General features: G+C 45.8%; 1 protein-coding gene across 7 annotated transcripts in view; it reads right to left on the bottom strand.

Moving 5' to 3' along the window:
* Positions 1-26,456, bottom strand: part of TLN2 (talin 2) — a 1,262,084-nt gene that overhangs the window by 568,186 nt on the left and 667,442 nt on the right. For all 7 annotated transcript variants that reach the window (XM_085643650.1, XM_085643649.1, XM_085643651.1 and 4 more), the window contains 3 exons: positions 10,077-10,219; positions 7,987-8,114; positions 1,922-1,985 (listed from right to left, as the gene is read on the bottom strand). In XM_085643650.1, the coding sequence (XP_085499776.1) occupies positions 1,922-1,985; positions 7,987-8,114; positions 10,077-10,219 (335 nt within the window). The remainder of the gene's footprint in view (positions 1-1,921; positions 1,986-7,986; positions 8,115-10,076; positions 10,220-26,456) is intronic.

Raw genomic sequence — 26,456 nt, 5'->3', positions numbered from 1 at the left:
GGCGATTAAATGGTGATACTAGGGGATACTATTGCCATTATAAAATATGGAAGTAGTACTCATTGAATGGGTCTCTTGGGTTATCTGCTTTTTCTTATAGATTGAAAATAAGATCATGTGAAAATTACTGTGAATAAATGATTTCCTTGATCAGTGCTTGTTATAAGAATTAGATATGATATTAAATTAAAAATGGAAATTGTTGAAGTTATACAATAATGGACATATACAGGAATGAAGTTTGTGTTTTTTATGTATATATAAAAACATAATATATATTTGTTATTTTAGAAACTGTATACTCCATAGAAGTTTTGGAACGTTGGAATTCTCAAAAACCTGAACTGTAAAAATAATAATACATGAAACTACGTTCTGTTTTACTGTGAAGGTATGATGTTCACTATATTTTTTGTTCTTTGCCAATAATTAGATGATGTTTTAATGTAATTTGTGATTTACAAGAAAAAGTGCTCATTAGGATAAAGTCTTTTCATATTAAATTTGTTTCCAAATATATAGATACCCAAGACATATATGTCTATATATAATCACCATATTAGAATAAATAAAGAACAAATCATTTTTATGATATAGATCCTCTTGTTAAAAAATATGTGTTTTCTTATTTTAATGTACTGTATTTGTCTTTGTATGTTGAAACACAAAAAAGTTTAAATTTTTTTAAAATACTTTATTTGTATTGTATTTTTAATAGCCCTGAAGAAGTCTCGTTATGAGACGAAACGCGTTGGCTATGGCTAGAATCTCTTGATCTCTGGAAAAAAAGAAAACATTTTAAAGAAAAATAAAGAAGAACTACTTCAAGAATCACATATTTTGGATGATTTATTTATGTGCAAAGTCACTGTGAATTTTGACATGATACATATATCCTATATAGTGCTGAACCTTTGTGCATTAAATGTCTCCCAAGTCCTTTCATATGGTTGATGTAATGCTCCAATTGGTCAGGGTATGCCCCAACATGGGTCTTGTGCACACTGTGCCACTGGAACCAAGCTACACCCGACTGGAAGAGCCCCAATTAGGGTGAAACTGGTTTTGGCTTGCATGTGTTCCAGTTCAGGCAGGACAGAGCCTGGCGATTAGGACTGGCCTGTTCCTTCTGGAGCAGGGACAACACTGACTTGAATATGGCTGGGAGCGAACTTAGATGGCATGATGGGAAAAGACAATGGGTTGGAATGCTATCCCAAATTATTGCAAGTGGTTGGACAATTTGCAAGCATTCCGTCCATCACCTTTTGTGTGTCATTGATGGTGAAACCCAATAATGTCAGGAGTTTGGCCGTCAACCAGAGGTAGACTATGACTTATTGTGGCGAACCTGCCTTCACCAGCCTGTCGTCGACGTACAGGTACACGTATACCCTCGACCTCTGAGTACGGGCAGCGTCCACCGCAGTTACTCTGGTGAACATGCAAGTGACCGCAGTAAGCCCAAAGAGGATCACAGAAAACAGGAAGTGTTCCTGGCTGCCCTGGACCACCGGAAGCACCTGTGAGACTGAGGAACAAGTCAACAGAAATAAGCATCCTGCACATCCAAGGATGCCATCCAGACTGCTGGGTCGAGAGCTGATAGCATCTGAGCCACAGTGAGCATTTTAAACCCGTCCTTCCTCAGAAAGACATTCAGTGGGCTGAGGTCTAGAAGAGACCTGAGGCCTCCGTTCGCCTTTGAAGCAAAAACGCATCAAGAGCCGCATCCTTCCCTCTTTTCCAAGTCTGGAACCCCTCAATGGCACTGTGGACAACAGAAGGCGGACTTCCCGCATCACTTCTGATGCGCTAATCCAAGCTTCCATCTGATAAATCCAATGACAAAGTACAGAAAACTGAACATATGCATGATTTTGCTGGCATTACAAAAACAGCAAACATAGATTCCACTTACCTGGAAAATTTTCTTCTCAGACCCTCTCTGTTTAATATATTCTTTAGGCAGGAATTCTTTTAAACTGTAAAAGAGAACAGGGGGTACATCACCACATAATTAACAGACATGCAGCTTTTTACTGAAACTACACACCACCAGTGAACCATCACACTCGCGTCTCACTCAGTTCAAAGTGCAGAGTCTTCTCACTAGTTATGTTGGCTACTGCCCACAACCTTCAGCGACATTAGATGTTCCACAAATGGAGAGAGACAAACTCCTAAATGCCAAACCTGCCCTCTTACCAAACAAATAGAAAAGTGTGCACTTACCGCAGGTTTCAAACCAGTTTTGAAAATGATAGTAATTATGCATAACCACCTGTTTCTTTAACTATTCTAAAACATTACTGTTCTGCATCTACCTAACAGTGGGAAAAGTTAGATATTTTTTATAAACGGCTTGCCAAACCTCTGTTCCATTTATCCACCAAAGAATGGAATAGGAATGCAGGTAAATAAAGAGCCACAGAAGCAACGCTCACTAATTAGATGCCGCCTTCTTGACAATTCAGTAATTTGTAATTTAATAACACTGAAGCATCACATTAAGAAAAGCTGCAGATGGTCACTGCTTAATTTGAGCCGGTGGGCCCACCAGTCTTATTTTTGGGGACTGGCACTTATTTTTCCCCGTCAGATATTGCGCAAGAGAGAGAAAAACACACAAGCAGGAAAGAAGGGAGAGGAGACAGATGGAACAAGCATTGGCATAGCCAATAGGTCTCGCCTTTGGGACCTTATAAGTGTTTAGCCATGCAACAGTTGCATAACTAAATACTTATAAGGTCCCAAAGCGAGACCTATTGGCTATGCCAAGCGGCCAAACATCAAAGCGGCCGTGCGGCAGTGAAAGTGAAAGTAATCGCAGTAAAAGCGGCGCGCGCGCCCGCACACATGCACTGTAGCTCTAGGCTGGCCTGGTAGCACTTTTTGGAGCCCTCTCAATAAGTCTCACCAGACCAGCGCATGCGCTGGGTCAGGCGAGACCTAAAAACTGGCACAAAGGGAGAAAAAAGGGACCAGCAAGAGTGAGATAAAAGCTTAGTGGAGTAAAGAGGCCTGAAGTGAATTCAAAACTACCAGTACTTATTCTTCTACAAATTAAGCACTGCAGATTGTGTCCTGGAAGTGCAAATGCAAGGGAGAGTTAAGAAAAATTTGGAGATGACTGGTGAGGATGAGACAATTCCATGACAGTACATAACAAAATATTACTGTTTTCCATGCGCCAAGTAAACAGTTCGCTGTGGGGCGACCTGCAAATTGTGAGGTGGGGGAAGAAGGGAAGAATCGTTGATGGAGTAAGAGGGAGGGGCACTTAGAACAGACGAGATGTGTTATGTGAGGATCCAGAGAAAAATAGGCCTGAATGCCCATTAGAAAAAGGACTGAATGAAACATTGCTTGCCTGGCGCACAGAGCTTTCTATAAAAGTGGACCTCGCTTTCTCTCTGAGCGGAATGTCCATATTGCCCAGTAGGACCGCGCCCTCCAGCACTGCTCTGCTGACCAAAGCGAAGACGGTCCATAAAGCTCGTGCTGCTGGAAGATGGTTTCAGCTTGTTGGTTGAAGGATTTGGAACGAGCCTCGGCCGAATAGCTGAGCAGTTCATAATGGTTACAGATTCAGGAAAGCGTCCTGGGCTTACCGCTCAATGACATCTTAGTCTAAGAGACTATATATATATATATATTCTGACTTTGGGCTCTTCTAGGAAGAGACAGCCTACAGGATTGGAATATATTATGGTTTTCTTATGGCTTATTTGGTTAAGTAACGTTTTAAGTTAGATGTTATTTATTGCATTGCGTTTTTGTTTGGATTGTCCTAGCACCAAGACGTGTCACTGAATACGCATTTAATAAATTAATAACAATAACGATAATAATAATAAAAACTGTGACGATAATAAGGACAATATTTACAAATAATAATCCAGCTCAAAGCTCGCCGGGCAGGGCATATAGGTAGAAAGGTGCTTTTGGCTTCAAGGATGGAGCTGGGATGCGGGGTCCAGCGGTGCATGCATATGGGCGCAGAGGCGTGAATACCACCTCTAGCCTTGAAACCAAGGGTGAGTTTAACGAGTGTTCTGAGGTGGTAAGGAAGCATAGGGCCTGGAACCCCCTGCACCTCAGGCAATCAGCGCCACTGACCCCACTCAGGAAGGACCTCAAGACCTGGCTCTTCGATCCCCCTTCCACTCCACCCAGCAGACCCCCTCCCCCAGCACCTTGAGGCACTCATGTGTAAAGAGCCGCGCTTTACAAGCCCTTGATGGATTGACTGACTGATGTCAAGATTGAAAAGGGCAAGAGTAGCAAAGATGACGGCGATCATAGCACAAAAGCGCTCTGAAGCCTGTCCGCAGACCTCCACGGGAGTTACGCTTGCTCAAGACCAGTGTTGAGCAGCAATCAGCAGTGCTGGAGAGAAGGCGTTTAGCCCCTACCGCTAAAATACTGAGGTTAAGGAAGGTAACAGGAATAATGCAGAACAGACAATGAAGCAAAGATAGCATTTTTGACTTTGTTGTGCCCCTTTATTTTCATAGATTTGAGAGAAGGCCTGGGATGTAGCATGTATTGCAAAGACGGATAATCTTCCCCCATGTGGGACCCCTTCGGGGTTGGCCCAGCGCCAAATACTACTGTTGTTACCAGCCCTTTCCAAATCAACAGCAACAATTTACCTTCTTTCTTGACTTTGGTTATTGAATACTATCTCCTTAGAAGGGGGTCTCTTTTATGGCAGTTACTTCAAGTATTCCCTGTATATTTCAGCCACATCATTTTCCTGTTGCTGGTGATCGCCCGGTCTCCCTTTTGGATGGTCGACTCTATCTTCAGGTGAGCTCTAGCTTTTGGTGAAGATCAGATGTCTTCTACAAAGACATGTAAGGAACCTGGCTCTCTGGCGGCCGCGGCAGGAATACTTAGAAATGTCATATTCCCGTTTTGTCTGTGATTCTTTCACAATTAAACCTTTTCCACATTATGATAAAATTATCCGACCAATCACTACTGAAAGGATAAACCTTTCAAATAACTAGCATATTTTTTTTGCTTTCATCATAGTATTATATCATCATATGATGAGCGTTACTAGCGCCCAAAAATGATGTCTATGGCAATTAACTTAGACTTTTCTGCCAACATTGCGTCATCCATTTTATTGAACTTTTTGTGCACGACCCTTAGAATATCCAATAAAGCCTTCACATCATTTGAAATGCAATCTTTTGTCATGTTCTTCTCTCCCAAGACATGTATGTTTGTGTTAAACAACTTCCCGTTCCTGTACCTGGTGCACCTGGCGTCTTCAGGTCCCGGGCTGCACTGCGGCTGATCATTCCAGTATCAGAGCAAACCAATGCGCTGGATGAGGGATTGATCGATTGAGTTATTTGTGCACGCAAAAAAATAGATTCTGTTCACTGTTCTTCTGCTTTGCACAGTTTATGGGATGTTTACCTCTTCAATTAGTGGGTGATCACACTACCAAAGCCCTTTTCACTACAAAGCACCCCCTGAATGTAGAATGCGTCTCACCTTCATACAACCCAGTAGCTGGAAATGAAGTAGCTGGCCAGTTCTTCCCACGACCACCTCTAGATCTCCTCTCTAGTCACTATTTGGGCTGCCATGACTTTGTAATACCGTGGGGCAGATGCCCTACAAGCGGGGCTGGTAATACTTAGCCTGCGGAGCATGTGACTAGTAGCACGAGTAGGGTCATGGGCGTCTTTGTGTATGATGCACCTGTATTAGGCTAGTCAATGGGAGGAGTTAGGAGCCCGTCGGGGCTGCACCAAGGGTCTCACTGAGCTCCTAGGAGTCTTGCAGAAGTTATTTGCACTTTGGAAAGGAACCCGGTGAAAAAGGGTTCTCAGAACACCTTCCCTCTGAACTGGTCTCCTCTGACTCTTGCCCATGAGTAAGAGTTAACGTGATGAAAACAAATAGATGGAAGCCATTCTTGGTGAATAATGGCTGCAGCTTTGTTTTTCTCCTGCCTTCATTGGTCCCCAGTGTTGCACCCAGTGATGTCTTCCCTCCTGACCGACGGTGACGATCCTCCCAGAACTCCTCTTCTAAGTCTCTGCCCTTTATCCTAATATAGATTCTTTTCAGAGGGGTTTGCCCCTCCCTCCAGTTCCTGCCCCTCCTGCCCTTGATTAATAGGCCATGAATTCTGTATTAGTGTTTGCTTCTTCCCCTCATTTTCCATCCTATCAAAACCTCCCCAATTCGCCTGCCTCTTTCTTTGTTAATTATTTTCTCTTACAACTTTTGTGCGTTCTCCTTATTTGGCCTCTGAAGCTCTTTTTGCCCAGTAGAGACAGAAAACAACTAGTGCGAACCCATTATTAGGGAAAATGCGATAGAGAAGGGAGGCGACAAGGGACTGAGTTACTGCTTCTAAGTGATTTAAAGGACAGAATTTAGCCTTATTGTGCTTAAACCGGGTCACTGATGCTTTTCTGACTGGAATTCCAAGAGAATCTCAATTTTTCACAGATCAAGGTGCCATCAAGTCTAGATTATAAATCTACCCCTTACGTGATCCATTATCCAGGTCAGGGGTGAGTGTAGTCAGTGGCGGACGATGCCCTTTGAAAGTGGTGGCGTGTAAAAGGAAAATATATATATAAAACGAACAGTAAATATCTTATAGCCAGAATGTGTCAGAACACCTCTGCAATAGGAATTAAAAAATTTTGAAGCATAACATAGCTGCAACATGGAATTCATAATGCACGGATTATTGGGCACAGTCTATTTAAAGAGCATTTACCGTCTCTTCAAAGCATGGAGTACGGCAATAAATAAATAAACTTTCTTACCTTGACTGCAGTACTCCCCACGCGTTGCTCTGCCTGGCTGAGAAAATAAGCCTGAAGCTTCTCAGCCAATCTAAGAACTGCTCTCTTGCTTTTTATAATACTAAACAGCATAAGAGCAGGGCCAGGATTGGCTGGCTCAGGCAAGCACAACGCTCCATCGGAGACCCATGAGGCTTTGTCTCTGCCATTCCAGTTCCTCCTAACATTGGTTCTGGAAGCCTGAACTGGGCAGGTTCGGCTGGCCATGGTGAAAACACCGGCCAGTCTGACATGCGCAGTCCATCTCCATAAGATCAGCTGGTCCTGGTTGTCCCTCTTGCTGTAGCCCCGCCCCCTGGTGGAAAAATAGTTACGGACCGGGTAAGTTAAAGTTTTAGTTTAAAAATGAGTCTCTTGGCCTGTGTGGGCTCCCATTAGGGGGTCAACGACCCCACGCTCCTGTACAGGAACAGGGCCCGAGTGTAGTGGAGCCAAGTGGCAATGACTCATCCTTGAATGGTCCTCAGGTGATCATGGCCAGCCACTGAAAGCCTTCCTGGAGCCCTGATCTAGAAAATAACCATTTTCCCTGCACAAAAGAAAACCGAGTTCGTCGGCTTGAATTAAAACACCAAATTTGGACGCAAAATATGCACACGTCCCCTCAAAGTGTAAATACATTTTGCAAAGAATCTCATTTCAACGCAAATCAAATCCAATGGTGTTAATAAAAGGCTCCCTGTGCATAAGCAGACTGCTCCGACATGTACTTAAAAATAAAAACATGTAGGCAAAACATGGGAAGGAGACAGGAGCATCTATGCCGGAGAAATCATTTTTACTCGAGTTTTTAAATGTGTGAGACACCATATGCCAATGAGCCGAAGGAAAAAAAAAATACAACTGTGAAAACTGATCAGAGCATGGCATTCCTGTCCTCTGCAGAGAAGCTATGTATGCAGTAAATTTTAATGCAAACAACTATCTTTTAACTGTCACTTTAGAAGCTTTTCAATACACGCGACGTCTCTTTCACTAAAGGCGCTGCCAAGAATGCTCTTAAGAAGCGGCACTGATTGACTCGCACTCCTGGCACTGCGGCAACAAAGGCGAGAGTGTACATCTGGCGCTCCTGCGGTACACATCACAAACAGGCCCTAAAAAGCAGCCGGTGCTCTGAAAGGTTGGTACTTACTCCAGAAAGCCGGGCTTATGCTTGTGCTCCACGTGAGGCCCAAACTGGATCTGGGCCTGGATTCCCCCAAACTCACAGGCCTTATCGAAGGAGACCGGATGGGAGCCATTCAGAATGTCATCGCGAGCCTGAAAAATAAAAGCTCATTTTATCCAGAAATGATATGTCCATCGTAAACAAAAAATCAACAAATGAATTTCCTCTCCACAAATGTCGCTTGTGTTGGCCAGCCTGTTTGTTCTGTTTACGCTAAAAATAATTATACTTGTTCAGAGAATCCCCTTTAAGCATCTGAGTAACTGCAACCTAGCAAGAAACCTATTCCAAGAGGTCATTGGTTACCAGGCTCAACGTCCTTTATCCTATCCACATCATAGCTACACTTTGGTACCAGTATTGTGAAGCACTTCTACTGCACCAGTGTCTCCTGGGATCCTGTCTGCAGTGAACAGCGTGCACCATCCGAAACCCAGGCAGTGAAATCCAAGATCAATGATCGATAGAAGATCATACGATACACGGTCTAGGATCCAAGTGTGCAATACAGTATGTGACAATAGCATATGCAAATATGTAGAATACAAACAATACAAAAATATAGATTGCAAAAATGAAGGCCACAGAAAATATCTCCTGAAAATATTTCCACCTGCACCAAATCCCACCATCCAGCACCTGCCCCCAAATATCCCAGCAGAATTGACACTTAACGAGGTATACCATGTGGCAAGTGATCTTGGCCGGATTTGGGAATTTTTAACAAGTAAACGTTTTTAGAGACAGTTACAATTTGACTAATCTTTATTTTTGTAGTCTACCTTTAGAGCCCATACATCTGTTGTCCATGCGCCTCATGTACTATTAGTGCATTTGCAAGATGTGGTTGCTGATTGTGCAGCAACTTTTTGCAGATGGAATAGTATTTTGTGAACCGACCTATGTACTAATAACTTGGTTCACAAAATACAGAATCGGAGAGGTTGCAGAAAGAGTTGTCTAATTAATATTCATTAGGCAAGTCACAATTTGCGACCCCCTGTGATTGGATGCAATCAAAGGGATGATGGCCTGCAAGGGACAGTAGATCACTATCCCTATGAAAGCCAGTATTCCTTAAAGGATCAAGTGCTGGTTTTGGAAAACTTCAGGGGCAGCAGTGCCCTGGACCACTGCCTTCTCCCTCTGAAGCTGCCAACATGAATCCGGAAGCAGAAGTGAGACTAAAGACACCCATTCTCCTTTGCGAATAACTTACGACTCCAACTCAAGGGTCAATAACTTCAACCGCAATTTTGGTCATAAACCGTTGATACATTGGTTTCCTAAATGAAGATAGGAGGGGGTGCCCCTTCCCAATTGGGATTTGGAACCGATCACAAAAAGTCCTTTTACGAGTCGGAAATAATTTTCTGACTCGGAAAAGGACTTTTGTACACTAACAAACGATCCTGTGTTTTTGTGAACCGCAAAGTTTGCGATCGCAAAATGGCTTTGTACATTAGGCCCCATACTCTTAAACTAAGTTACTAATTGTGTATCAGAGGTTAGTAATTTATGTTGTTTCGTTTCCTCTTCTCGCGGTACAGTACTGAAGTATTCAATATACTTTTTTTCAGTGTTCTATGATTCACGGTGCCTACAGACTACGGCAGAGGGACAGAAAATGCCTTTGCATGTTAGGAAAGTCTTAAGATATAGAGAATGGGAATAATTAATTCTGCTAGAATGAAGGTCAGGTGTAGAAATTATCTAAACAATTCTTAAACAGTGTATGAAATGGATTACCATTGACTTAGTCTTTTCATCCCATAAAAGTATACAATGGGCAGGACCTTTTTGAGCAATCCATTTCCTAGAGTGTACAAGGTTGAAATGTTGGTTTTAGATCGGTAATTTAAATTCCTTATATTGAGGATATCCAACACTAACAAGTCTGAAGTTCCTTTCTACACCCAACAGTGGTGTGCTTTTTTTTATGGATTGAAACCCCTGCAGCTCATCAATTCTTCCAAAGCTCAGTGGACTTCAGTATTTAGACGCTTCAGGTGTACCATATTCACGCAAGTCACTTTGGAACCCTCTTACTGTACCTGAACGTAAAGTAAATTTAATTGGACAGGATCTCTTGAATCCACATTTTGGTCAGAGTAAAAGAACTTCCGTCGGAGCAGAAGCGTTTCATTTTCATCCACACCTTGTTCTCTGAAGGTTCGACTGTGATCGAGCCAGTTCACTGGGGGAAAATATATCAGTATGTTAGGTACAGGCAACAACATAATCCAGGCCCATTTTTTAAATTATTGTAGCATGTAGAAGGCAATCTAATTTTCACCAGATTTGTTGGTGAGAACTTGGATAGCTAAGAAACTAAATTTCTATCACTGTGACCAAATTCTGCTACCACAGTAAATTTTTCAACCAGGCGTGTGTTAATTCGGAGTTCAAGCTTTAAAGGAGAAGCAGAGGACCTTAGTATGGAAGAATTTTACTCTGGCCCTGAAACATTTTCGACAGTGCTTCATTCCTGTCTAAAACTTTCTCCAGTGATCCGATCTTAACAAAGAGAGTATCTAATTAAACAACTAGTTGCAACAAATTCCACGCAGTTCAAGCCAGAAAGTAACAAAACACCTGTAGAACAAGTTTTCCCATAAGCATCTGAACTTAAGATAAAGATGTAGATCACTCACATTGAAATGAGTCGTCAAAGATTAAAATTGAGATGAATAGCAAACAGTAAGTATGTCATTTATTAAATCATTATTTACTTATCTAAACCCTGTGGAAACATGTGGAAAGGGCGGAGGCTGCCTCGGTTGTCTCCTACTAACAGCAATTCCTATCTACCCAAAGTAGTCCTGGTACTCACCAGCTTGCATTTACTTGTGTGTTTTCTTACTGTGAGAATTAGATTTTGCTAAAAGTGTATTTTGTAATGAGGTTATAACGAGCAGCACCCTTTGTAATAGTATACAACATTCAAAACCTTCCTGGTATGGCTATGGTAAAATGTGAAAACAGGTTTGCAAAATCCAAACTAGAAACAAAAATCAGACAGCCAAAATATCAACTATACATATGTATCTTATACAATTTTTGATGTACAGCGAAGCCATCAAGCACTTGAGACCAAATGTTATGACTATAGTACACATAGTAAAGTAACACTTTTAACACAAAATGAGAAGAGTTTGGCTGACTTAGTAACTAAAAACCATTCTCCGTTTTTATTGGAAGGTATTATTTATGTGAAGTTTATATCTAGCAGTCTATATTTTTGACCCTACACTGTTCAGTCTATGATTAAATCATAAGGATTCCTTTACGGCCCTGTGCCAATGTCGCAGAAGGGAAGCAGCAGCAGAACAATGCACAATGGCGAATAAGTATCCACCTCTTGGCAGAGTCGAAGAGGTAAGAGGAAACGGATTCATTGTATTTTCTGCTTGATCAACCATGCAATAAAAGACGGATATACGGGAGCATGCAAGAGAGGAATCTTAGGTGCTGTTGGCAGAAGGCAAGCACAACAGCATGTACGATTTAGTATGAATTAACCATTTATAAATTTGGTCATGTGTTGTATTTCAAGAGCAACTGGAAATTTACTAGCAACTTATACACTTAACCCCAGCGAGTGCAGGCGGTTCACTGGGGCGAGTCTGCCTTTAACAGCCAGTCGTCAAGGTAGGGGAAGACTGAAACCCCTGGCATCCTCAAGTGTGCTGCAATCACTGCCATCTTGTGGAACACCAGAGGGGTGCTGGTAAGGCCAAAGGGAAGCACAGCGAACTGATGATGCTCATGGCCACCCCTGAACCCTAGATAATGTCTGTGGACAGGCAGGACTAGAATGTGGAAGTAGGCGTCCTGAAAGTCCAGTGCTACCATCCACTCTCCAGGGTTGAGGGCATACAGAAACTGAGCCAATATAAGCATCTTCAACTTTTTATTTTGTGAGAAGATGAGAGAGCGCAGGTCTTAATTGGGACAGGGATCTCAGTTCTTTTTGGGCACCAGAAAGTAGTGGAAATAGCAACCACAACCTTCTTTTGATGCCGGCACCCTCTCAATAGCTCCTTTGGCCAAAAGATCCAACACTTCCTGACAGAGCAAGGAGAGATGGTCCTTGGTCTATGAGAAGGTGGCATGGGTGGTGGGGTTCCCAGAAAGTGGATGGAGTACCCACTTGTCTGATGTTATGGACTGCTAGTGGGACAGGGGATAGCGGATCCTGCAACTAACTGGGTGCCTGTGGTGGTATGAGGGCAAGCTAAAAGGGTTTGGAGGGTGCTAATAATGGGGAAACTGGGACAGGGCTGGAGGTCTCACGTGGTCTGTGGGAATGGCGTCCGCGGCAATGAAAAGGCTGGTAAGCTTTTTAGCTGTAGTGGCTGGGCAGGAAAGGAAGTGATTGGTAATCCCTAATTAAGCCACAGAAGGAGAGAAAGTAAGACTGGGGTTTGCGAGGGACATGTAAAGCCTCCTCTGCACTCACCCCCCTGTAGCTGTCATTAGCTTCTTCCCAGTGGTCTCCATATGGTAAGACCCTCAGTGCCCACATTGCTGGCCTTGAAGTAATGAAAAGTCATTGCATCTTGAAGGATCTGGAGATGGACACAATGCACTTGGTCACTGTTGCACCAAAGTGGGAAAGTGCAAGCGATAGTACGGATGTGCAACAAGGTAGGGAACAGAATCAAAAATATATCAAGTGTGGCTTCCCTACATCATTTTAGAAATGTGTATTAACTTGGTCATTATTTAATTAATTCGATATAGCTCTCAGGGTTGGACGCCTTCTAAGCTGCAGCACTCTGCAGAAACAGCAGCAGCCGGGTCAACCCAAGCTCAGGAAGCACCGGACAGGCCACATTCCAGCAATCCATCTTCAAGGCAATGAGCAGTGCAGGAAGTGGAAGTTCTAGTCTGAGGATTGACAACTAGCAGTGACAAACCTTGGGAATAGGAGCCATCGGCAAGCCAAAGACAGGTTTTTTATGAATCAGGGCACAGAGATCCCGGAATGCCTTAGATGGAAGCAGACAGGGCCCAAGTGATGTGTCCTTTTCATCTATTGGTTCCATGAGGCTGATCCCAGACACACCTGAAGAGGGAATTGAAGACTTGGCAACACCATAAATCAGGGATTTTCAGAAAAACTTTACTATTTCATAAACTGTGGAAAAAAACAAAAAACCTCACTGACTCGAGTGAACTGATATGGACAAAGGAAACACTTCGAAGGTCAAAATCAATGCAGGGACCTCCTGACCAGCAGAGCATGCACCTTACGATAAGCATTAGATTGTCTTTTCCCAAAAAAACATAATCTGATTCACTGCAATGGTTTCCCTAGCAAAAGTAACAACACTGAGGCATGGAATCAAAAGAATAAAATAACATGACATCAAAGTTATACATCCAGGACCGAATGCTAGGCATCATGTGCTAGTTGACCGTACAGGCAGCGGAATAATGTAAACAGGATATTAGTGGGCCAAGCAAATCGAGGACTCAAAGCTCATATAGTTCACTCATAACCCAATCCCAATTGCCAGATACAAGCACCAATTATAATTTGCCAGGAAGACCTCCTAACCTCCGGAAAGAGATTCAAAATCTCTCTTTAGATACTATTTAAACTAATTTTGAGATTTTTTTCACATACTGCTTCGAACTTCATTTTCTCAAATGTATTTTTCCAACTGAGTCCTCCTATTGTCTTCCCCCGCCCCTGCTCCAGCGATTACACTCCACCTCGCCCCTCCCACTATCTTACCAGATTGCCTCCCTCCTGTGTAACCCCAAAGCTTCTCCCTCCTTACGGCTCCCTACTCTGTCTCCCCCTCTTCCTTCCACCTCACTATCATCTTGACTCCTCTTGCCTTTTCTTAAACCTTTCATCCCCACTCGCTTCTCTCCCTCCCATCACTCGCCATCCTCAACCTCCTTCTTCTCTCCATTTCAGCCACTCTCCTTCCTGCCATTCTTTCCACCCTCCTTTAAGCACCTCCTACTACTTTCCCTCTCCGCCATCCAACCCTTCCACCCACCCCGTTACCCATTCCTCACCTTTCCCACCCTTCACCCTCCTCTTTTCTCACCTACCTTCATATCCATACTCTCGCCCTTCCATCTCCTCCCCTCTACCTGCTCCTTCTCTTTTGCTTTCTACCCCTCCGCATCCCACCCTCTTCTCTTCTAACCCCTTAATTTACACCAAGAGGTGCATTAGTACCCCGGTTTTCCTCTGTTCCACTCCTTGTCACACCTTTTACACCCACCTTCCTCCTCTCCCTCCCAGTTCTGAAAGTCCCCCTCTTTAACGCAAATGTTAAGTCTTGCCCTTCTTCAAAACTGATCAATAGACCCTTTGCGACCCGGATCTGTGGGTCATAATCTCCATAAAGCAACACCCTCAGATAATTAGTACTAAACAAAAATGCAAATATAAATATAGTGGCCATTAAGTTCTAATATGTGTGGTAATTGGAAGTTTTGGAGTAATTAGAGCACCCACCTGCCCCTCTCCCACCCCTCTGATTTACTGGGGGTGGGGAACCGGGTGTAAATACTAACACGTGGAATTTAGAGCAGTAAACAAAAATTCCGCATGCTATGCCCCATTTCCAAAGCAAGAACTTGCAACAGGAGATATTTATTGCACCCGGAAAAAAAAACTCACCCCGTGGTGTTGGCATTTTCCGGGTGTGGTAAAAACCTCACCGCCTCATCTTGATCCCACACAAATGGGTCCGTAGAGTCAAGACCATCACAGACAAGCACTGACTCCAGCGGAATATCGGTATTTTTTGGCAGCGCCTGGTGCTAGATGGCATATCGAAGGCCTATTAACCTCTTGCGTGCCCCGCCCTTTCCCCGCCCTGTGCCGGGCTTTCTATTAGCGGGCGGAGTTCATGACGAGATGGTCTCGTCATGGGCACAGCGCAACCGCGGCCCATGACGAGACCATCTCGTCATGGGCACTGAAGGGGTTAAGCAAGTTGCAGGGGCTCGAACTCTGTAAATATAGCTGACAGGGAGAGCCTTGCTGCAGAGGCCAAGCAGTGAAGGAAAAGATGAAACGCAGAGGTTCAGATGCGTTTTTGCAAGCTGTTGTCTATGTCTAAGAGGCTTGCCTCAATGCTCTGGACGCGCATATGGGCAAAAGGCATAAAAAGAGAGTCATGTAGACTGCACGGAGAGGAAATGCACAAATTGAGGTCGGCATGCACTTCTGGCTCTCAGAAACCCTGAGAAGAGATTGGGCAAGTTTGCTACACCCCGGGAACACCAACTTGCATTGGCTGTCTATTGCGTGGAGACGCACAGCGTTCACTGTCGGATCTTCTGACGCATTTGATTGGTTAGATGGTATCCTAGGTTTTCTGAGGGAGATGCAGAATACATGATTCTGGAGGCTGTTTGACACTCTAAAGGAATTAGTAACTTTTTGTGGAGAGAACAAGTGGGATAGGAGAAAATGCTTCCAGAAACAATAACCCTTCCAAGAACTACCATTCCAAGAACAACCAGAAACTGAGGGAAAGAGAGAGTTCGCTATTTTCAGCGACTGACAACCAAAACATGGAAGGGGCATCTGGACCAGGCGGTTTTGTGTCAGAAGCACACAAATCGCCATGAGCCGTAGAACTATCGCTAAATAAGATTTAGGAACCTTCTACCGGGGGGCTTCTTGCAACGGCTATCAAATGGTCTTCAGTGAGTCCTCAAGGAGTAAAACATCCCTGGTCATCTTCTTTTCTGAACTTATCTTGTACTTGGGGGGCTTCTCAGTACTACCCTTGGAACCACAAAATTTCTTCCATACGCACTGGTATTCACAGCAACAAGTAGTTACATTGCCAACTCTTTATGTATTTCATTTTAATCAACAGATTTTTCTAAAATGAAAGGGACTAGGTTGGTTTCTGATTGTATGTGGTAGTGCTCCACAGATTGGTGGCTGCGGTGATGGGGGAAGAGGTAAGACTGGTCCCCAAAAGTCCCTGTTCTCAACTTCAGAACAGCAAACGGGAGATGAATTGGGGGGATATGGGGCATTGAGAACCGTGTAATGTCAAATGAGTGGTGATCTCGCATTGCGCTTGGATAGAATATGTATCACTAAATTAGAATTAATTTTGTGATCCAGTAATATTGGTCAGATACGGAGGCCCATCACAGATCTCAAGGTGGAGAGGGAGAAGTAATCTGCAGAGATGTGGGAGAATCCTTTGACGCCTGCAACTGACATAATCTATTCCATGTCAAAACATTGTGTTTACATTCCTTTATTTATAATGTTAACTTTCAGGAGATTCCTTTATTTAGAATTTTAACTTTTCAGGACACTCCAGGATTGAGCACACATTTAATAAACTTCACGCTCCTAAAGGCAGCCACGGAAAACAAGTACAGCTGTTAGCTACTCCAAGGACTGTGAAAAAATATAAAAGCTATACGACTCGCACTCTGGGTAGCGCATTAACGAGCCATAAAATACTCGAATGACATTGTCAACAGTTCTGGCAAGAAAAATGAAACACTCCTTTCACACCTTGTGGGCAGTGGTAGCGCGCGCTCCGTGCTGACGTGTGAACGCACGCCACGCCGGTGCACGTGCGACACTCTAGCAGCACTTATTAAAACTACAGACCCCCGGGAGCACGTCCCACCTGTGCTCTCCAGTGACTGCAGAGCCGCAGACGGTGCACCTCCTGCTGCGGGAAGGAAGGAGGGCTCCCGCAGCCGGCTCCTCTACCCTACATCCCAGGTCAGTGAAGCTCCCTCTACGGTTAACATCATTATCACCACTTTAACGACCTTCCTCTGTTCTCCACTTTCTCAAAAAAATATTCAAATCCGCGCTGCACTTTTACAAAAGGGCAAAAAAACGAATCATCGCTTGCAAAATGGAAAGCATCAAGTAGACAATTACTTATGCTCTAAATAACTGCTCACCCTTACAAGAAATGAAATAAAACATATAATGTGATCTCACTGGAGTCACGCTAAGGATGCATACTGAGTAGCTATACATTTGAAAACAGTTTCATTCTTAGGGTCTCACCTGCATGCCTCACCCCCAATTCCTTTATGACTATTGACCAAAGGTATTTCTCAGTCAGACTACAGAAACTTTGTACTTCCACAGACTTCCTCGACAGACACGCCTCCACCACAACCTACACGAACCACAGACTGACCACCTCTCCACCCAGCACACCACCTCCATCATGAAATCCATTCCCTCGGGAGCTCCCACAGACCCATGCCCGCACCACATCTTCAACCCTGGAAACCAAAGGGTCAGCCAGGAACTCACGACCCTGCTCAACATCCCTATCAACACTACAACATTTCCAGACGCTCAGAAACCAAAGGATCGGCCAGAATATCACCACCCTGCTCAACACCTCAATCACCACCACCACATTTCCCAAGACCTGGAAACACACCAAAGTTAGGCCACTACTCCAAAAACCATCCGCCGACTGCAGCAAACTCAAAAACTACTGGCCAGTCTCCTCGCTGCCATTCTCAGCCAAGGTACTGTAAAGACTATCAACAGGCAACTCACAACACTCCTGGACCAGAACCAGCTACTCGATGGCTTGCTACACGGCTTCCACAACAATCACAGCACTGAGACTGCCCCGATTGCAGCCACCCCGACATCCAAACCCTCCTAGACTGAAGAGAAACAGCAGCTCTGATCTTTCTCGACCTCTCGCCAGCCTTCGACACTGTATCACACCACAAGCTGAGAGAAAAGACTCCAAAAAATTGGCCTCAAAGGAGATGCATGGACCGGGATCACCTCCTTCCTCACCAGAAGAACTCAGAGGGTCCGCCTACCACACTTCTCCTCCGACTCCAAGGATTTTGTCTGCGATGTCATTCAGGGCTCATCCCTCAGCCCCACACTCTTCAATGCATATATGACCCCACTGGTTAACATCATCAGATCTCAACATAAAATCCTACGCAGAGAGACAGCCAACTCATCATCTCCCTCACCGATGACCCTACAACCACAAGGACAAACATTAACAGATTCATGAGAAGCATCACCAACTGGATGAAGAAAAACTGCCTGAAGCTAAACACGGACAAGGCGAAAGTACTGATCTACAGCAACAACAGCAACCCATAGAGCGACGCCTGGTGGCCCTCAGACCTGGGACTCACACCCACCCACTGACCACACCAGAAACCTCGGACTCACCACAGACAACAAGCTCATCATGAAATCCCAGAACAACACCTTTTCCTCCACCTGCCTCCGCACTCTGCCCATGCTACGAAAGATCTTCACTGGCTACCCCTGTACACGAGACACACACCGTGACACATGCCCTCATCACCAGCTGACTAGACTATGACAATGCTCTCCATGTAGTAATTGCCGCACATCTTCCACAGTCTTCAAACCATACAGAATGCCGCAGCTAGACTCATCCGCGACCCCCCCGACGAACTCACATCACAGCCCAACTCAGGCAACTCCGCTAGCTCCCTGTACAAAAGAGATGGCAATTCAAGCTGCTGACCCACAGACACAAGGCTCTACACAACCAAGGACCCGCCTACATCAACTACCGGCTGAACTTCTACCAACCATCGAGAAGATTATGCTCTGCCTCACTTTCACTTACCCACACATATCGCATCTACAGGAGCAGAAGTCGAGGACGCTCCCTCTCTTATATTGCAGCAAAGACCTGGAACAGCCTCCACATGGAGCTCCAGACCATCATCTCACTTCTGGAGTTCTGAAGACCCCCTAAGACCTGGCTGTTCGAATGAGCCTTCCGGGCCATGCAAATACATGGATAACCTATTGAGTGATTAGTAGCGCTATATAAATCCTGTTTAATTGATTGATTGATTGAGGCTAGGGCTGGTGAACCTACTCTCACATACAGCTTCGTGCATTTCAAATATACAGGAAGTATTCATAGATGGAATGGACAAGGGGAAGGCTGTTTCTGAAATGCGAATACATATTTCTTAGCCTCAATGGTGCAGGGCTGCACATCTTCCACAATGAACAGCCTTGGACTAAGTTGCATTTTACTATCAAGACGGTAAGCTAAGGGGCAACTAATGCCTTCTAAGTGTGCCTGTCAGATGGGTTCCTCATTACATGCTGCAACATGCCTCATGCTGGGCCTGAAGAAAGGTTATTGCATCACTCCCAACCTTGAACAACTCTAGTGGCCCCCCTTACTGGCCAGTACCAGCTCCAAAATCTGCAGCATCATGTACATAGCCATCACAAGAGCCCTCCCCGATCAGCTCACCATCTCCAGTGGCTTTCGACACACCGTATCCAGGACACTTCAGAGTGTAGACAAGGAAGTGTAAATAACAACAACAAAAAAGCAGCAAGCACCCAGATCTGGAATGACATCCGTAAATCCATCAGGACAGGAGGCAGCAGGTCAGTAAGGGATGGCAGGTAGATTGAGTATCCACCACAAGCATCATTACGAAAGTAATTAACTTAATCTTCCACTGGATTCTTCAGTCTGCAAATTCCTCACTTCTTCAACCAATACAAAGGTAATAACCCCCAGAGAGTTGGCTGTGGAGACACACAAACAGCGTCAATTGAATCCATAAAGGCAGTCATCCCCCGCAAGACTAAGTAATCCTGCACTGTTATCCAGTGCATGGTCTTGTTACCAACACACAGAATGATAGGAAATAATTGATCCTGCCTGGTAGCAGACTAGCTGGCAACAAGATGTTCTACAAACATCTCAAAATATTCCCATCCTACAGGACCCAAAACTATAACATATAGACCTTAAGAAGACCCTTAATTTCAACATGCAATTGTAAGAAACATTTATTTTTATTTTTTAGGAAACAAATGGGACAGAAGAGGATCACCGATCCACAAAGACTCAACATCTGAAGCCAATGGAAACAGCACAACCCAGGTCATGTCTCCCATAGCACAGTATGTAAAACACCTCCCCCCAGTGGAGAGGGGTGAACATTCAAGTACAGAGATTTGTCAGAAGTCCTAAAGACAGCCAAGCAAAAAAGATGGACACAAATTAATACTAGAGTAGAAATGTAACGGCGCACAGAAGGGCTCCAATACTGCTCGACTTTCGAACACTGTCAAACAGGCACTATCAAGGCAAAAAGTGGACAATAGAATAGAAGGGCATAGGCACTGCCACCAGCATTGATTGAATGGTATGCTGAAGAAGGGTCACAATCCAATACTACCATATAGACAACATCCTCACCAGTGAAGCCAAGAGGTGAAACTCATCAGAATCTACATCACAATAGAATAGCAGCCGAAAAGGAAGACATTTCTACCCGAAGGAGCTCAACAACCTATGGCATCAACACATCTACCTGATTGCAGAACCAGACCATAAAACAAGAAGGTAGGGGAGGACCCTCCTAAGAAGGTAAAGCCCAAGCAGAAGAGGAATCTAAGTGGAAGACGAATAAACCACTAATCACTACCATGGTACGCACATTCACAAGATATCTTCAGTTCAGGCTCCAACAGAAACAAAACTGGGTATGTAGAAACTAGAACCAACCGGGCCCCGGTATTAACCACTGTAAAGGCCAGTTGCATGCTAAAGAAAGAACCAATTGGCAAACAAAGCTCAATCTGAGCTCCCTCATGCAAGTGTTCCATCTGGTAAAAAAGAAGGACAGTATGCCGACACCTGCCTTCCAAACCAAGTCGACAAGCTACCACTCAATTCGAATCACTCTCTATCTGAAAAAACTGAGGGTACCCTGACCTAATCCAATTCACTCAAAAAATGTCCCTCCAGAAGGCAGAAGGTGACTGAGCACCAATAATCTTTAAACGAAGATTCAATAACAAATGAACCAATTCAATTACTTCATGCCAACACAAGAGGCAGACCACCCGAACCAAGACCAGCGGATTATCGAGTTGAAACAACTGTTATGCCATCTGAGCAATGAGGTCCTGTTGGCGCACTCCCCAAGATTCAAACCACGGACAACGTCATTTAATAACAATTAACAATATGAGGCAGATACAAGAATCCTCTGTATAATGAAATGAGGAAGACCCACAAGAAAAACCACTAAGATAGTTAAAAATAGTTTCCAATAAGTGATGAAAGTTTGGTCGCAAAAAACAAGCGACTACAAGACCAAACACGCCACGCTACAGGGAAAATGCTCCATCAGACACCACTGGATATCCTTGTAAAAGGATGAGCTACCTTACAATGGGAATAAACTTGGGCACATCTCTTCATCCGAAAACATGTAAAATGTGCCCAAAATGTACACAGTACATCAATTGGGTCCCACAGCAGGAAAAATCTACACACACACTTAGCCCAAAGTGTACCATTAACTGCAATCATCTATCTAACCTATTCCTGAATGAGCCATTCAACATGATCCGACCAGGGAAGCTGGGGATGACGATGACAACTATAAAGGCACCAAGCCATTCGAAGCCATAGGATGTCAAGAACCGCTGGTATCAGTAAGGAAGTGTTGATGAAGCCTGTAGAGTCACAGTTCCATAAAATGTATAGTCTAGCAGGACTTCCAAGGGGTATGTTAAACACACATAGTAAGCCCATTTCGTGGCAGTGTCCTCACAGAGGGAGAATCCTGCTTGCTAAATAGGTGAGAGCCATCAAAAACCCCAACCAAAACGTCTGCCTTAGCCTCTCCATGACGGCCCAAAGAGCTCAACCAAACGTATCGATGAAAGACCACCATGGATCACATAGATGTGGCCAATGCAATGTATCTACCATATCAAGACCAGAATTGAGAAGTTGTCTTGCAACCACAATAACATCAGTAACAACTTCACAACTTCAGGGAAGTGACCTCTCATCACCTAGCAAGAGAATAATCCTCATCAGTGTAATTTCCAAGAGTACTTGGGAGTAGCACGTCAGCATACACAGAGGAGCAGATTTTATTTCCATCAATTTCATCCACAAAAATAACACCAATTGGGGAGGAAAGAGAAAAGCCAGCACCAACACAAGCCATGTGAGACTTCAGTGTGACTTTATCTGGAGCTGTCCAGTGACTAAAAGCCACCTTGCAGTGGGCAACTTACAGAAACTGGCAGGCTTCAAACTGACATAACCAAATCAAACAATGTTTCACTGAAAGGCAAAAGGAGTTCTGACATAGAACAAACTGTCTGCAAAATATTGGTATGATGCGGCTTTTCACCTCTGCCAAAGGTAAGGACAATAATACGAGGAGCCGGGAAGGCTCGAAGCAGATCTGGGGTGCTGGATGTGGAGCGGGAGCAGCGCCGAGCATAGACATTGGGTTGAAGTGCCCCAAAGCAGGAGACCATTCCAAAGGAGCCAATGAGATGGAGCTCGTGGAGAGAAGCCGCTGCCTTGAAGATCTGCTCTGCACTCGGGCAAAGGCTGAGGTGAAGATAAGTCCTCTAATGAGCAGGTACAACATTTTGAGAAGACCACCTCAGGAGAGAGTATGTACCACAATACCTATCCGAGGAGTGGAATCTGAAGAGGTGCCTACGATTGTGAAAGTGAAAGAAGGACCTGCCCGGCTTTATGCAAACTTCGAAAGTAAGCTAGTGTAGTCAAGGGAGGTCCCCGAGGGGCGGGTACATTCAAAACTCCAAGGGCACATGCCAGGTGAATCCGAAGACGCGTCCTGGAATCAGCAGAAGTGGTACCTTTTGCCCTTGATGTCTTCTTCGGATAACATTTTTCCTAAGCAGTGCACTTCAGAAAAGCTTTTGGAATGGAGACAAACTCCAGAACCGCATCTAAGGATGCAGAAAAAAACATAATTCATCTTAGACCATCTAGGTGATGCCATGTACAATCCTATAGCGTAACACCACAGAGATACCAGAGTTATGTTGGAGCCACAACACCACCTGCCTGTGCTCAGGGCTATTTCATCGAGTCTGGCAACTGAAGGAGATTTAACAGGGGAGGAATCCTGCCGGTAGGTAGAAATATCTATCAGAGCTGAGATGTTCAAAATACACAAAAACTATTCCTAAATTTCAGTGTATATTGAAGTTGTCTTCAAAGGGGAAATTTAAAGGTAAAAAGGTTTAATAGCTAATCAAAAAGACACCAGACGGGGGAGGAGCCTAGCGCTTGACCAAGATGGCCGCGTGAGCCTTGAGCTCCCGCTACCCTCGCGCCCTCCAGCAATCATCCTGTCCTAAATCCTGATTTTAATGCACGGAATCCTGCAGATGAGTCACAGCTGGGGCGATTGACGGTGTCCGGGCCAAGATCGCCCACCGGGGACCGAAGTTGTGCACGGCGGAAGATTGTGGCCTACCTCCGAAGGATGCCAGGGGCTCGCGTTGGCAGGATGCCCGGCCACTAATTGAACAACAGCGGCCTTGGGAGGTGTGAACTGACGGTCGGATGCCCCGGCACTTTCACTTTCGCTTTCTCGCCCTTTGTTTGCTCCGGGTTGGGAGTGCGTCATACAGATCTTCTGTTGTCTGGAAGACCTCCACCCGGTCCTGACTGGTTGTTGAAGACCTAGTCGTCCCTGTCTCCTCTACCTGAGTGGGGGACCTCCTCTTGCGACTGACCGTCCTGCTGTCCGAGATGTCGACCAAATCGGAGGCAGACAGGTCGAAGTCTAAGACTACCAGGCGGGGAGGCTATATCCAATCCAACAATATGGATCGTTATGCTCAGCAGAAGGGGTCGCCTGGTGGATCGGGACAGTCGCTGGAAGCACAGAAGGCCGATTCATCCCCAGCCTCGGAGTTATCACTGCAGGATATCAAGGGGGCGATAGATGGGATGCAATCTTCGATTGGGCGACAGTTCGAGACCCTGGCGCACAAGGTGGACATGATTTTGGTCGACGTTAACTTGATTCGCGCGGACCTGGGGGAAACCAACGAGCGGGTCAAGTCCCTGGACCTCAAGACTACTGGCCTCGCGGACGATGTCTCGGAGCTCCAGGCTGAGGTCCGCAAGCTACGAACCGCGAATGATCTCTCCGCTCGCTGGCTCGAGGACTTTGAAGGTCGGGCCCGGCGCAATAATGTGCGCATTATTGGGGTCCCGGAGACTTCGGAGGAGCTCTCCGTGGACCTCCTCGTCGAGGATCTGGTGGTGAATCATTTTGCGCCAAAGGGCCTCGGCAGGTTTTTCGCGGTGGAGCGGGCTCACCGAGTGCCTGGCGGACGGCCTAAGGTGGGAGCCCCCCCGCGGCCGATTGTCGCCCGGATCTTCCACTTTCAAGATCGGGACGCTATCCTGCAAGCATCGAGGGTGACAGGCCCGGTGCCTTTTCAAAATGCCTCTGTGAGCTTTTACCCTGATTTCACCCAGCTGGTGCAGAAACAGAGGCAAAGTTTCCTGGGGGTGAAGCGGCGGCTTAGGGACATGGACCTGAAGTATGCCATGCTTTTCCCCGCTAAGCTGCGTGTGGTCTATGAGGATCGGACTTTCTTCTTCGAATCGCCTGACATGGCAGCGGCCTGGTTGGATGCACTCCCTCGGCGACAGCCCGACCGGGACAGCGTGGATGGGGTGGAGGGCGACCGGGATGGACAGAAGTGATACCTTCGGTGTTGGCCTGCTTCGATTCAGCCCTGGCCAGTGACTCGCATCTTATTGCAGTAATGGGAGGGCGGCGGGGGGAAGATAGGGGCACTTTCCTCCCTTGGGGTACTTTTTGTAGATTTGTTTTTGGTAGGGCGACAGGCACACTGCAAGTTGGGGGGGCTTTGTAACCTGACGCAGGGGTGCAGGGTGGGGGGGGGGGGTTTCAGGAGGTTGGGGTTGTTGTTTGGGGTTGTTTGTTTTTCTTGCAAGGCGTAGCAATGACTGTCAGAATTGTCCGATTGTGGTTCTCTGGGGGGGAGGGGGAGGTCACTTTGTGTTCAGGGATGGGGGATAGGGGCTTAAATGTACTCAGCTGGAATGTTAATGGCTTAGGGGACCGTATAAAGCGGGGGATAGTCCTGCAATTTTTGAAACGGACCTTGCCAGATGTGGTCCTCTTGCAGGAGACCCACCTTATAGGGAACATGTGTTATGCACTTAACAGAAAGGGCTACAAATTCATTGCTCACTCGGGGTTTTCCTCGGGCTCCAGGGGTGCGGGCATACTTGTCAGAGCTTCCCTACCATTTGAGGTTGATTCCACCATTGCTGATGATAGGGGGCGCTTTGTGGCGGTGTCGGGGAGGTGGGAGGGCAGAACGTTGGTTTTGGTTTCTGTTTATGTCCCTCCTGCCTTGCAGGCCTCCACGTTTGCTGATCTGGGCAAGGCCTTGTTGGAACTCCCCGAAGGGATGCTAGTGGTGGGAGGGGACTTCAATGCGGTTGGTTCTGGAATGCTAGATAGGTACCTGCCCAGAGACACCGGGGGGGCTCAGAAGTGGCTTCCTGACTTTATTGATACTTTTGGCCTGGTAGATTGTTGGAGGCTGCGGCACCCCACTCAGCGACAATACACCTTCCACTCCGGGGCCCACGGGAGTCTCTCCCGGATTGATTATCTGCTCACTCTGGCGGCACACGCCTCTTTGGTAACTGAGGTTAGGCACATGGCACGGGGCATATCAGATCATTCACCGGTGTGGGCACGTCTGGACATAGGCCGGGTGGCGGGGGGCAGGGTGGCTCCCGTTAACCCCTGGTACTTTCGGGACCCCAACCTGCGCAGCGCGTTGCTGAAGACAGTTGACCACTATTTTCGAGAAAACCAGGGCTCAGTTGACTCCGCGGTGTCCTTGTGGGAAGCTTCTAAGGCTGTACTGAGAGGAGAAGCCTTGTCCCTGGTAGTGGCCGCCAAGCGGCGGACAGACGCCGAGGTGATACAAGTGGAGGACGAGATAGCGGCTTTAGAGTTGGCCTTGGAGGGGGATGTTGAGACGTCCACGCTGCACAATTTGAGCCTGAAGCAATTGGAGTATAGGGATCTGGTGACAAATGCCGCCAAGACCCTCCACAGGGAGCAGCAGGGGCGGTTGTATGATGTTGGTGATAAGGCCGGGAAATTGCTGGCATGGTTGGACAAAAAGGAGCGTGTTAATCGTGTGGTGCCGGAGTTGTTGACGGATGGGGGAGAGGTTGTCACTGATCCCGATGGTATAGTCCGGTGTTTCTCAGACTATTTTCGTACGGTATACGCCTCGGTCTCGGATAGACCGACTGAGGATTCGTGTGATCTTCTGCGTGACATCGCTCTGCCCTGCCTTTCCGCCATTGATAGGGAGGACCTCGATGGTGATATCACTGTAGACGAAGTGGCAGGTGCTATCCGTGCGTTGCGCTCCGGCAAGGCTTCGGGCCCAAATGGTCTGCCGATAGAGCTGTACAAGCTTTGTCCGGATAAGTTTGCTCCTCACTTGACCGCCATGTTCGTGGAGGCGCGGAGGAACGGGTTTCTTCCGCTCGATCAACGGCAGGCGACGATCGTGGTAATACACAAAG

Source organism: Triturus cristatus, chromosome 3_1 (genome assembly GCF_964204655.1).
Source record: "Triturus cristatus chromosome 3_1, aTriCri1.1, whole genome shotgun sequence".
Taxonomy (NCBI): domain Eukaryota; kingdom Metazoa; phylum Chordata; class Amphibia; order Caudata; family Salamandridae; genus Triturus; species Triturus cristatus.
The sequence above is the reverse complement of the archived record's forward strand: the minus strand, read 5'-3'. Positions and strand labels throughout refer to the sequence as shown.